Source organism: Protopterus annectens, chromosome 11.part0 (assembly GCF_019279795.1).
Source record: "Protopterus annectens isolate FY-2018-M chromosome 11.part0, PAN1.0, whole genome shotgun sequence".
NCBI lineage: Eukaryota > Metazoa > Chordata > Ceratodontiformes > Protopteridae > Protopterus > Protopterus annectens.
The window spans coordinates 329,773,982-329,788,785 of NC_056745.1; the positions used below are offsets into that span (position 1 = coordinate 329,773,982).

A 14,804-nucleotide genomic window follows, 5' to 3' on the forward strand; every position below is an offset into this window, starting at 1 on the left:
GGCCAATGCTGTGCATCACTTGCCATGTATGTGTCCCTTAGTCCATGACATGGATGGTGTCTAGGATGTGCACACCTCCCACATGCATGTACAGTGACATGTGGAACTGTACCTAGGGTGTCTGGCCCATGTTGTGAACACAGATTACCATCAGATGTGCCAGTCTTGCCCACCTGTGGCAGGAGCTAGTAATGGGCAGCAAGGTTTACCCTGTACCTACATTGATAGCATGCTAACAGCATTCCTTGATGTCAATGTCATCTGTCCATACAGGGCATGTTGTCAGACATGGTATGTCTGTTTTGAGTCACATGTGAAGGCACCACAGGTGGTGCAGCTGTCCACTGGGGAACATGGTGGAGGTGCACAGTCTGCATGTACGTGCATATTGGACAGATGAGCAGGATGACATGCCCTCTGTAGCCTACTGCTATCACTCCATAGTTACCATCAGTGGCCAATATGCAGTGTACTACCCACATATTGGCTGTTGCCTAGGCATTTGTGTATGTATGAAACATGGGTTGAGTGTGTGCTCTGGGTAATAGTGGGGTTGCTAACTGTGACTGCCTGGCCTTGATGTCACATGTATAGGTAATGCTTTGCACCCCTGCCTCTCAGCTATTTTACATCTGTTGTTCCCTGTATGGTTGACATTGTGATATATAGTAGGGCCACCATATAAGAAATAAGCAAAACCGCCTCCATATTGCCCACAGGTGTCACACACTCACAACCACCTCTACACAGGATATGAGTTACAAACACACACACACACACACACACACACACACACACACACGCCTGTCATGTCTGGGAGTAGAACCTCTACCTAAGAAGTTTATTACACTACAGCACTATGTAGTTATAGTACGTGCCATGGATATTACTGGAGTACTTCTTCCCCAAAGGTGTATTTCACAATGAATGACATCAGCAGGATTACCAAAGAAGGGCATTTCAACTGTATTGCGAGTGACTAGACTAAACTGCATTGTTCCCTACACAGACAGTGAGACACACAAAACATCCACAACCGACATGTGTGGGTATAGAATCCCTGACCAAGGCCTATATCACACTACAGCATGGTGCTGTTATAGGACACACTACAGGAATTACTAAAGAACTTTTTCCCAAAAGGTGTATTTCACAATGAATAACATCAGCAGGATTGCCAAAGTAGGGCATTTGAAATGTACTGCGAGTGACTAGCCTATAATGCATTGCTTTTTACACAGACGTTGAAACACACACAAAACATCCAGAACTGCCATGGGTGGAGATGGAATACTACTACAGTTCTAAATCACACTACAGCAGTATGCAGTTGTAGGATGCGCTACTGAGATTACTGAGACACAACCTTCCCAGAGGTGTATTTTTAGGTGGGTGACATCAGCAGCCTTGTCAAAGTTGAGTATATGAATTCTAAGGAGTGTGAGTACCCTAAATACCATTGTTCTCTTTTCAGTCACAGACAGACACACACGCATGCACACATAGTTGCCAAATCTGGGGTTGGAACATCTACCCAACTACTTTATCACACTACAGCAGTACACAGTTACAGGACACGCTACGAAAATTACTGGGCTGCACCCTTCCCAGAGGTGTATTTCTAGGTGAGTGACATCAGCAGCCTTGCCAAAGTTGAGTATATGAATTGTACGGAGTGAGAGTAGCCTAAAAAGCATTGCTCTCTTCTCAGTGAGACGCACACAAACACACACAGTTGCCAAGTCTGGGGTTAGAACACCTACCTACTTTATCACACTACAGCAGTACGCAGTTACAGGATGCGCTACACAGATTATTGGGATATAATCTTCCCAGAGGTGTATTTCTAGGTGAGTGACATCAGCAGCCTTGCCAAAGTTGAGTATATGAATTGTAAGGAGTGTAAGTACTCTAAAAAGCACTGTTCTCTGTTCAGAGTCACACACACACACACACACACACACACACACACACACACACACACACACACACAAGCACGTACGCACACACAGGTACCAGGTCAGGGGTTAGAACAACTTCCTAACTACTTTATCACACTACAGCAGTACGCAGTTACAGGGCATGCTACAGAGATTACTGGGCTACAACCTTCCCAGAGGTGTATTTCTAAATGGGTGACAGCAGCATTGCCAAAGTTGAGTATATGAATTGTAAGGAGTGAGAGTACCCTAAAAAGCGTTGCTCTCTACACAGTCATAGACAGACACACACACAGTTGCCAAGTCTGGGGTTAGAACTCCTACCTAACTAGTTTATCACACTACAGCAATACGCAGTTATGGGACGCGCCACAGAGATTACTGAGCTACAGCTCTCCCAAAGGTGTACTTCACATTGGATGACCTCAGCAGGCTTGTCATAGTAGAGCTATGGGGAGGGCGGTGTGTGCATGTATCATAACCCATTCATCTAGGGGTTGACATGCTACATGCGGGCACACACGGAGTCATATGTCACAGGTACGTGTATACAGCTACTAGATGACTACTTCCTTGTACAGTTATGTTGCACAACTGGGACGTTTGGGTTTATCTACATCTGTCCTGCTGGCTGACACTGTTGTTGGGTATGTGAAACGTCCTGACTGGCATGTGTGGGTCATATGGACTCACATCACACAGCACATTTCCTGCAGTGGGTTTTGTCACCCTGTGTAGTACTGGCTACTATGGTGACTCCAGTATGTGTTACAGATGTCATGATGCCACTATGGATGTCTACTGTCTGCTGCCATAACGTTCAGCCACCAAATTCCCTTGCATGCTCACATCCATACCATATCTACAGGTAACAACACATTCGACTCTATTTGGCAATTGGTAGGTTGATTGACTTACCTTGCGGGTGCGCCAGACTTGCGGATGGTGCTGGAGGGCTGCCTATGTCGGATGCACATAGTACACTCCCTATACATAGTTGAGCACAGGTAGTGTCATATTTGGCATCCCTTTTACTGTATGTGCGAGTCAGAGAGAGATGTCATTCCCTGGGTCCCTACTGTGTCAGTGCATGTGCTATGCATTGCTTCTTTCCCAAGGCCAGGGCATACTGGGCACGCCTCCTTCTGCCTACTGGGGCAGGCTCATTTTGTTCCTCCTCCAAGTCACTCTGCGCCTGTGCAGGCCTTGGCAATGGTGGAGGGGATGTGTGGCCTTGTCCCATTCTGTTCCTGCTGCAGCTGTTTCCGCAGAATCATATTGCGTAGCATGGCACATACAAGGACAATTTGGGTACATGTAGCTGGTGAGTACTGCAAGGCTCCATCAGATGTGCCCAGACACTGGAACCATGACCCGAGTATCCCAAATACATGCTCTATTATATGTCTGGTCTGTGCGTGTGCCTCATTATGGCATTGTTGCTCAGGTGTGTGTGCATTTCTGACAGGTGTTATCAGCCACGGTTCCAGTGTGCACCCAGCATCCCCCACTAGGTGACCGTAGGGGATGTCCCCATTGGCAAATCTCTGTTACAGCTGCGTCAGATGCCATATTTGGGAATAGTTGTAGCTTCCAGGGTAGCCAGCACACATATTCATTATAATGCCCTGGGCATCACAAACGACCTGGCAGTTGATGGAGGGGATGCCTCTGCAGTTGATGTAAGCCCTACCCTGCTCAATGGGTGGTGCTTTGATGTGTATGTGCGTGCAGTCTATAGCACCCACTATCCCAGGGTATTCTGCTATTTGGTGGAAGAGACACATATTGTTGGTCAACACCTCACGGGTGTTGAGGAAATAGACGTGCTCACTGGCATGCGCTGACATAGCATCCAGGAACTGGTGGAATACTCTGGATGCTGATGCCTGTGAGATCCCCATGATATCCCCAGTTGTGTTTTGGGAAATACCTGTGGCTAGTATACCTAGGCCTACACTTACCTTGGTATCCACTGGGATGGGTTCCTCTCGGTCAGTTTGGTGCATCAGGTGTGGCCGGCACAGCTCAACAATTTGCTGTAGGAGGTCTCTGTCCACCCTATAATGCTCCACTATCTCCAGCTCATGTAGCCCCTGGTAGGTTACCCTGGGTCTGTACACTCTTCTCAGTCTCCTCTCTGTGGGTTGTTCGGCAGCATTTACATCTTCACCACCCTCAGCCTCTTGCACATGTTGCTCTATGTTGCCTGCTGCATCCCTTCTCATTTTGCAGGTTTGTTTATTAAAATTTCCCTGCTTGTATACACCATTGGTGTAGAGTGTGGGAAAAACCAGAGGGGAAGGTGTTTGCTTAGTTTATAGTGGTGTGCTAGGCTGGGCTGGTCTGCTGCCTGTGTAATTGGCTAATTCCGATACATTTCACCTGCCAGCTAAGCTAGTTCTCCTTTATTACCCTCCTACTGCTGTTTTCCCTTCCCTTTGAATCCCTGTTTAAGCCTGTGTGCGTGCCACGCAAACGGAGTGCTCAAATGTGCACAGAGCTGCTATTTCCTGGTTTAACTTCCTTTTTCTTCCTGTAAAACCCGGTGCATGGCATGTGCACCCACTTACACTTTGTAAAGAGTGCTAGGCAGGTTTAGCCACACCCTAGCTTAGCTGTGCTAAGCTAGGAGCAATCCCGTGCCACAGGGCTCCCATCCGCTTACAGTATGCCTGACACACACCCTCATGATGTCACCTATATCCTAGTCTTGCACCCAGCTATTTATACTCTTACACTCTTGGGAACTGCCTCATACCCTGGGGAATACTGGGATTCACTATCCTTTCCCTCATTTGCATAGGATTGCCTGCTAATGCATAGTTACATGTCCGACACTGAACCTCCCCCCTTAGCAACCATTACTCATTGGCCAGGTTGCCTTCTGCCTGCCATTGACTTGCATGGCAGAATACTGCATTTAGTTAGAATGCTTATTTTAGGTTTATTTTATTATTTTCCTCCCGATCCCATTTGTGCGTCACTGCCCTACACTTAAACAGGTAAGATCGGCACAAAAAAAAAAATAAAAGTTGATTTTTCTATTTTTTTTAAACAGTTTGCAATGCCAATGGCCTTCTATCTAGCCATTGGCATGCTTCCTCAATGATGTGCAGCCTTTAATTGGAGCTGTCATAGCTCCGATTTGCAGTTTGCTAGTCTGTTACTAACAGAGTACATTTCTGCAGAATGCACTCGTCCTGCATGGACAGCTGCCGGCTTCCTGGATGGCAAATTACCCTCATTTGCATGGTTTTCACCTGCAAATGAGGGTAATTTGCATACAGGAGCTCGGTCTGTGCAGGATTAGTCTAACAGCTCACGTGCACTTCCTGGGAGCTTGTTCCTGGATCGCACAACGGCCATACTGCCGAAAATGTCTCAAACTAATTCTGCACGCAATAAAGGGCTTCATAAATCCGGGAGATGGTGTAAAAAGTTCAATATTTTAATCTTTTGTAAAAGCTTAAACTTTCAGATCTATGAATGTCCTTGGTATATTTCCTATGTGCTCTTTCATATATACTTAACCTAATATTTATAACATTTCTAAATTATTATTCCATACTCTAATTTGGGTTTAGTATAACTTACAATCTGTCATTTCATCATTTCTGATTTCATTGACTTAATATAATTTTTTTTTACAACCTATAGATTTAAAAATGACCATTAACCAATTTGCTGATATAATCAAAAAAAAAAAAACTCAAAACTAGTTCTATCCATATCCCCAGGTTCTTAAATGAATCAACATTTTAAATCACAGTGTGCTGTATTAAATACTCATCCTTCAATCTATCTCTCAAATTTCATAGGCTTTGCTGTTGATAAATTTATCAGCATATTATTCTCCTGTGCCCATATGGTTTGAAGTACTCAAGTTATTTTATCCTATCTGTGACAGATGTAAGCTGTTTACTTACTTAGTTACCCTCATGCATACAGCAGAGCACTAGAAATTAAAAAGATAGATCAGAAAAACATAAGGTAAAGAGGCATGGGCCTGGGTAAGAGCTTTATGGGACACCCTGACTGTAACTTAAGAGATTCACATATCCAGTTAATGCATCTTTGCCTTGTCCTATTTGTAAGCCATGCAGTTATCTATCTTATCAAAGTTACATCAAGAAACAGCTGTTCTAATGTAATGGTCATTGTTCTGTGTATGATCTTCTCAAAGCCTGACATTAAGCCTATGCATGTTATACCACAGCACAATTTGACATTTCTGTTATTGCATTATTACACAGCATAATGTTGCACGTAGTTATATATCTATTTTCAGCATATGCATGCTTATATGGAGTTTCAAGTGCTACTATTTTCAATGCTGATGATACATTATGTAAAATAACCAACCTTCTCCATTACTTTTCCATAGAAACAAAGTAAAGTTATGGGTCTCTCACTCTGGGTTTGTCCTGACCCCTGTCCCTTAAATATGGTTTGAGCAAGTGCATGTCTCTATGCTTAAGTTATGGGTCTCGGTGACTTTGGGCTTGTTCTGTTCCCCTGTCCCTTAAATATGGGTGGAATAAGTGCACATTTCCAATCTTAAGTTATGGGTCTCTGTGACTCTGGGTTTGTGGTGTTCCCCTATCACCTAAAAATTGACTGCACAAGTGCATGGTCCCAAACTTAAGTTATGGGTCTGTGTGAATCTGGGGTTGTCCAGTTCCCCTTTCCTTTAATATGGGTGGAACAAGTGCATGTCTCCAGTTCTGAGGAATCTCCTCTTACCTGAATGACCTGTTGAATAACAAATACAATGATTCTGTAAGTTCATGCTGAAGTGTTCTCAGGTCATTGTTACTAATTCGATTTTATTCCTGTCCTTTGTGTCCAATGTGTGTATATTTACGTTTCAATACAATGTAATGCAATTTAATTTCAGGATCTGAAGTTTAACAGGATGCTATTAGCACACCTTTTCATTACCTTTGTGCAACCAAAACTGTTTTGCATAAGATTTTGTAAATGTATATAATCTGTTGTGTTAGTTTGTAGGTTTTCAGTCCTACCACATCTTTGTGTATATGTATGTGTGCGTGTGTGTGTATATATATATATATATATATATATATATACGGGTCTACCTGAAAACATCGACACGCAAAAACACCGACAACAAGATAACCAACACCACAAAACCGAAAGTTCAAAAACACAAAACTTCACATGCCCGACAAACCACAATACTGACAATCAACAAAAACAAATACCTTTTCCGTAAAACACACACAACACAAGCACACCAAAAACCTTACAAACCTACACTAAACCTTACATACACAACTATGTATGCATTAACCTTAACCCAAACCCTAACCCTAAAGTCTGTCACTATCGCACACTTAGCTTACCCGCACCCTGACCCTAACGTCCGTCACTATCACACACTTACATGTCGGTGTTCTCAGCATCGGGATTTTCAATCGTCAGTCATCTTCGTTGTCAATCTTCCGGTGTCGGTTATCTCGTTGTCAGCGTTCGGTGTTTTCATGCAGACCCATATATATATATATAAATGGATATTTATATATAAATATATATAAATAAATAAATATATATATATATATATATATATATATATATATATATATATATATATATACACACAGAGAGAGAGAGAGAGGTTTACTATCAAAATGTTAGAAATCAAAATAAATTTCCACCTTTTGATCGAATTAAATTTGCTGAAATTGGTATTAATGAATTACCAACATTTTGGAAATGGTAACATGGAATTGACATTAGAGCATCGAAAGTTTCAATGTCGAACGTCTGTGTTAGTGGTAACGTTTCTGCAGGGGGCCAAGCCCTCCTGCACCCACCACACCACACCACCCACATACTTTATATTCCAACTTTGAGATCACACTACAGTGAAAAAAGGGTACATTTCCCAATCCACAAAAGCAAAGATGTTTAGGCTGGTAAAGTGAAGTGGTGCACCAAAAACCATAGTACAGAATAAAAAGCAAAGCACTTCTTCACAACGTGAGCAGTTTATTATTGAACAAAGTCCTTCCTCAGTGTTTCCACATGTGTGAAAGCTTTGTTCATTAATAAACTGCTCACGTTGTGAAGACGTGCTTTGCTTTTTATTCTCTACATTTCCCAATCTTCACTTTAGTGGAATCTATCAGAACTTTGATTTTCCATTAGCAAATACACACTACCATTCGCTACTGTGGAGTCAACAGTTTTTGGATTAGCATTATGAAAACTTGAAAGCAGCCTTTTGACCCTCCCAGCTTCACGTAAGTGCCGATCTAAATTTTGACAGTAAGCCATATATATATATATATATATATATATATATATATATATATATATATATATATATATATATATATTTACATACACAATGATTTTCTGTTATGCACAAATATATTTATATAAGGTTATTTCAAAATTTTCCTGATCGTGTCTCACACTGTGTTTAATCAGTCTGTCCAGTTTTATTAGTTTCGTCTTCAAAGTTGTAGTTTACCCTCACTTCCATTTCTTATGCTTATCTATCATCTTGCTTGAATTCCACTTCTGCATTTTGCCAAATTGTTGGACATTCCTTCAGAAAGTGCTATAATACTGTATTCTATTTTCCATTTTCTCTTTGTGTCTACCGTGGTGATCAGGTTGTGACTGAAAAGAGTGTCAGCCAGTGCACTTACATGGTTACCAAACAAATTAATATGTGAAGAAACAAATAAGCAAAGAGCAGAATATTGGAATAAATTAAATGATTTCATACACAAATTAAGTTAAATTCATGGTACCTTAGAATAGAGGTGCCAAACCAGTGGCCAGTCGGCCGCATGCTGCCCTGGACAGCTGGTAATGCTGCCCCAAGCCCCCAAATCACATACCAATGTTAAGTACAGTTTCCTTAATGTTATGTGATTTGACTCGATTGTGCCACAATTCAGAGTACAGTAGCACTTATCTAGAGTGGCGGGGGGTAGAATTTGGCAGGAACTAGGACCCAGGACTGCAAAGTCAGTAGCCTGTCACATAAGTGACACAGCTGCTGAATAGTCCTCTTACTGTCTCATTTTCTTCCCATGCTCTAGTTGTGAGGGACAGACTGTGAAAGTGGAGAGACAGTAATTGGGTTAGTCACTTCTCACTTTTCACATGCATCCTCATCTGGAACATTTCTTTTGTCCCTATACTCATGAAAGGTAATCCTACCAAAACTTTATACTTCTTTCCGATATCCATCTTTCCTACATTAAGAAGTAAACTAATTTTATAAGCAAGGGTTTAATTAGGTTTTGTGGTGTCAGTCTTTTTTGCAAGGTCGTGTAACTGTGTAGTTGTGAGATGTTTGTGGAGTTGTACTTCCATTCATGCCAGGTATTCTCTGAGGTTTAGGAGGGCTTTGAGCTCATTTGTTAACCAGAAGTTGTTTTACTTCAAAATGACAGCTATTTGTCCCTTCCTCAGTTTCTGTTTCAGAGGGAGAGGTGTTGTCAATACAACTGCAGTTTGAGATGGAATTTAGCTGACACCTTTGAAACTTCCTGCAGGCACTCTTCCCCCACCCCCTCGGCTGAAGGTGAGCATGCTCAGAAAGGCAAACTTGAAATGTAAACAAAGGCTGAATCAAAACAAAACATCCCTGGGATTCTCCCTTTAAGGAGTGAGCAGCCACAAGTATATAAACAGCTACTGTTTTTGTATTGTTAGGACAAGCAGTAAAGTATTCATTCATGACAGCAGCTATTGGCAAGCAATGATGAAACCACCATTTAAGACAGGAGCCATATAAGCTATGGGGCATTAAATCATTCATTTTCTTTAGCAGTTGGATGGAGCAGTAAAAAAATGTAAATATTTAAATTTAGAATGCTTTTAAAATGTGAACTAAAAAAGAATGTAAGCAATGAATATTAAAGCACTGTAAAATGTTCACACTTAGGATGGCTATGGCAGGTGCAGCAGAAATAACCGTGTAAAGAAAAAAGGTTCCAGTAACATAAATTATAATGTCAGTTTGTAGACCACTTGTTGGTTTGTAACCTGCCAAGCTGATGGCAACACAGCAATGATTAATGGAAGTTGGTTTACTGAAAGCCATACCAATGACTTTTCATGGTACGTTATTTATTTGACATTTTTTTTACAAGGAAACTTAGTCCAACTGGGCCATAAAGAACCCATTTTCAGTGGAAGCCTGGGGAGAAAAACTCCACAATACAAAACATTTAATATATAACAATACATAAAATAAAATCATTAGTGTAGTTGTAGACATGGGCTTTCACTTAACATTAACGAATGAAATTCACTATAACAATAGCACAAATATAACAAAACGATTACCTACGTAAGACAGAGTATTTTTTCATATCATTTTGTGTCTATGCTAGTTATGGCATAGTTTATTGTGGTACGCATAAATAAGATAAGAAGTAGAGCTTGTAATTTAGGAAAGAAAGGAGGGAATGTAGCAGAATGAACATATATGAAGAGAGGTGGAATAACAGAAAGATAATAATAAAGTGGACAAGGTAAATAGAGCTAAGAGTAAGGTAGAGGAAGAGAGAGAGGAAAGAGTAAGAAGGAAAAATAAGGTGATAAACGAAGACAGAGTTAACAGCAGAAGAGAAAGGAGATGAAAGGGTGATGAAATGGCTAGAATGGTCAGCCTGGAGTTGAGCAGGAGCATATCTAAGATTTAGAAAGGTGTTCCTTATGTGCACACTTGAAGGATGTGTGAATGTGGTTAGATCTTAAGGATAAGGGGAGGGTTTCCAGATTTTAGCTAGTGAAGGAGTACAGACTTTGTCCAACTGATTTCAATGGACAATGTTGTTGTAGAAGCTGTTTGTTTTCTGACCTAAGAAATCTGCTTGGAATGTAGGAATAGAAGATCATATTTAAGGCCAGACAGGTCATGGGTATATGAATGATTTTATGTGCTGTGGTTAGCTGCATGAAGGTAAGGCAAAGTGAAAGTTCAAGCCAACTGAGTTTGTGGAGGGCTATGCAGTGATGAGAGGAGTGTTTTGCACTGGTGGCAAACTCAGCAATTTTGTTGTAGCAAGATTTGAGCTTTGATTTTAGGCAGGTCTGTAGATTGTTGAAAAGTGGGGCTCCATATAACAGAGAGGGTAGGAGGTAGCTAGTAGCTAATGTGCATTTAGTGTGAGTGTCTAGGAAATCTTTGTGAATATAGAGTTCCCAGTTTCTGGTGTGTTTTCTTAATGTTATTATGTACATGCAGGTCAGACTTAAGGTGTTTGTCAACTGTGATACCTAGTAGTTTTGTGTGAGACACGTATTATATTATGGTGTTGTTCTGACAGGGAATAGTAAATTGTTTTTTTATTTAGAGAACATGTACTGGGGATTAAGAGTGTAAGTAGTTTTAGTGGGATTAAGAAGTAGATGATTATTAAAAAGCTAGATGTCAATGGAAGTGAAAGCAGTTTGGGTAATTTGTTGGAGATGTGGCATAGAATCAGATGAACAGATGACTGTGGAATCATCAGTATACTGTATTAGTGTACTCTGTTGGGAAGCAGTATATAGATTGTTAGTAAAAATGCTAAATAAGAAGGGGCCAAAAATAGAGACTTGAGGAACTCCAGTTGAATTTTCTTGAACAGCAGAAAGGTTAGTCTAGCCATCTAACTACTTGCTGTCTATTACGGAGATGCATGGTAAACCAGCTGGTGTAGGAAAGGGATAATCCCAGGTTTTTGAGCTTTAGTATAAGCAAATGATGGTGAACAGTATCAAAGGCCTTAGATGGGTAAAGGAACAGACAGAAAACAAGTTTAACTGAGTCAGTAGCTTTATTTAATGTGTCAGTGAAAGATAATAGTTTAACTGAGTCAGTAGCTTTATTTAATGTGTCAGTGAAAGATAATAAGGGTGTGTTAGTACTGTGTTCAGTTCTAAAGCTATGCTGTGTAGGAGTGAGTAGCTGACTGTCAAGCAGGTAGTGGAGTAGTTGTGAATAGATGTACTTCTCAAGAAGTTTAGAGAGAGATGACAGAAGGGTAATGGGCAATGGGTCAATAGTTGGACAATTCCATGGAGTTGCTACCTTTGTGTAATAGTATACATGAAGAATTTTTCCACAGAGTCGGGACATATGATTCTAGAATAGATCTGTTAATGAAAATGGATATAGTATATGCAATGGAATCAGCTGCCATCTTGAGATACTCTACAGGAAGGAAGTCAGGAGAGTTAGTGTCAGCTTTCAGTTTGAGGAGGAGCTTTTTAACTGTGTTAGTGGGAACAGGCTGTAGTGAGAAAGCTGGTGAGGTAGAAGAAGCAGTGGAGTGGAAGAGTGAGGGTGGGTCAACAGGAGAGAAAGGAGTCCTTCCAAAAGTAGAGTGACTGTGAAGCAAATAGTTCAAACAGCAAAGCAGGTATGAAAGACACTGCGTTACAAGGAAAATCAGCCAATAGTAATGTGATGACAATGTTCACGTGAGTATGTGCGTGTGTGTGTGGGGGGGGGCAGATGATATTAGTCACAACACATCACTAATGGTGAAGATAGGGAGGTCATAGCAAGTGAATTCTAACCAAACATCTTGGAGAAAAGGCAGTAATTGAACAAAAGCAGGTCCAAGTGCTAAAAGAGATAATATGGAGAGTCAAAAGCTTTGTAGAAAAAAACTGGCTGCTTAAAGTTCATACTCTGTATTCACAATGTTAATCACACCAGACTTCAAATACATTTATCTGGTAACTGTTACTTCAATGTTGTTTTGAAAGGTCACAGGACTGCTCTGATAAGAAACAGGAACTCTAAAAACTTGGTCATAAAAAACAACACTGGAAACTAACCTTACTATCATAAACCTTTCCTCCTAAGCATTAGACTAATCCTTCAAACAAATTTACCACAAAAGTCAATAAAATATACATACATGCATTCGGGCTGCATCAATGGCATTTTCAAATACGTCATCTAAATAAATAGGAAAGACAGCACGATGCCAATACAAAAAGCTACAGTTGCACTGTAGCCGGACTCTGTAATACAAAACACAAATGAAAAACATATTAAGTATTACACAACTAGCCTTTCACTACTGGTCAGTTAACATTTAAATTTTAATCCTATCATTTTTTACACAAAGTTACAGACAGAGAAAGACATATCAGTATAATTTCCTTTATATACACACACACACACACACACACACACACATATATATATATATATATATATATATATATATATACATATACACACACACACACACACACATATATATATATATATATATATATATATATATATATATATATAGATAGATAGATATAAAATGTATATACACACACACGCACACACACACACAGGGTGGTTGCGGTTGTGCAGAGGTTAGCATTGTCGCCTCATAGCAAGAGGTCCTCCAGTTCAATTCTCTGCTGGTGTGTCTTCTCTGCGGAGTCTGCGTGCCCTCCCTGTGGTCACATGGGTTTCCTCTGGGTACTCCGCTTTCTTCCCACATTCCAAAGACACGCAGTAGGTGGTTGTAGGTGAGTGTGTGTGTGCCTGTTATCACGGCAGGGCTAGCCACCCGGCAGTGTAAACCTTGGCTCGAGTATTCATAAGGAATGGGTTATCACCGCTGATGTCAGGATGGGGTACCAAAGATTTACCTTCCCAGTGTGGTACATTTGATGTCTGACCTTAACTTGCAACTGTAGGGGTAAAGAGGTGAACAAACAGGCATAATTCCTTAGACTGTTTCCAAGCCATCGGCCTGAAGACTCCTGAAAGTGAGAGACTGGTCAGCTTAAAGGGGCAAAACATGAAGTGGTAAGGAGGCCCCTTTTGTTCTAAGATGGTGTCCACAGTACAGATAAAGTACGAGGAGAAACGCAGAGTGGCAGTGAGACTAAGAAAAAACAAATGTAGAGGGGAAGAAGGGAGGGAAGAAATACTGCAACAGTAATCAGTAGGACATCAACTGTTATGGTTAAGTTCTTACACAACTGTACTATGTCCTGACTGATACAACTGTTGCAGTACTCATAATGAATGGGTGATTCCCAGAGCTGAAGTGAATGTAAGGGAGACTGTTTAGTGAGCTATTGAACTTTCTAAGAAGGCATCAATCTTGTAGTGTTCAGTGAAGGTGTGTATAGAGGACCAGGTGTCAGCTTCTAGTATGGTCCTGGCATCCACCTATTTATAGAAGAACCAGGATGATGCTAACGTCCTGGTAAAATAAGGGTGAGGGCATGAGGACAAGGAATTACCAGAGATGGCCTTAGATATCCAGCTTGTAATAGTTTGCTTAGACACTGGTTGGCTCAATTTTGAGTGCGTAAAGGAGACAAAAAGTTGGAGATTCTCTAATGGATTTAGTTTTGTCCAGATAGAATCTTAACTGCCTAGAGAGTATAGCAATTTTTCACTTCTGCTCTGTGGGTTGGTAAAGGTCGGAAGATTTACTGTCTAGTTAAGTAGCAGGTCATTCACTACTTTAGGCGTGAATGAAAGGTTAACTTTCAAGATCACTCTTTCCTTGTAAAAAAATAAGAAAGGGCAGGATGGCCATGAGAGCCTGAAGCTTTGCAACTCTCCTAACTGAAATAAGAGCCAGACATGGAATAAGAGATTTGCTGGGACTGCTGGTTTAAAAGGAGGCAAAGTAAGTTTTCTATCATAAAGTTGAGATCCTATGAAGGGGTAATGGGTTTCTATTGGTGGTCTAAGACACAGTACCCCTTTATGGAATAACCCTGATCTCAGATCTGGACATAAGAGGAGCATTAAGGGGTAGACATGCAGAGATGGCTGACAGATGGGCTATGATGGAATTGTAGGCCAGACCTGTATATGCATGAGCTCAAGCAGATATTTCAGTATGG

The 14,804-nt window shown here is 40.9% G+C and overlaps 1 protein-coding gene across 1 annotated transcript in view; it reads right to left on the bottom strand.

Moving 5' to 3' along the window:
* The window catches only part of WASHC4 (WASH complex subunit 4), a 1,952,913-nt gene that overhangs the window by 792,696 nt on the left and 1,145,413 nt on the right, over nt 1-14,804 (bottom strand). The window contains exon 23 of the mRNA XM_044087827.1: nt 12,848-12,953. Coding sequence (XP_043943762.1) covers nt 12,848-12,953 — 106 coding nt within the window. The remainder of the gene's footprint in view (nt 1-12,847; nt 12,954-14,804) is intronic.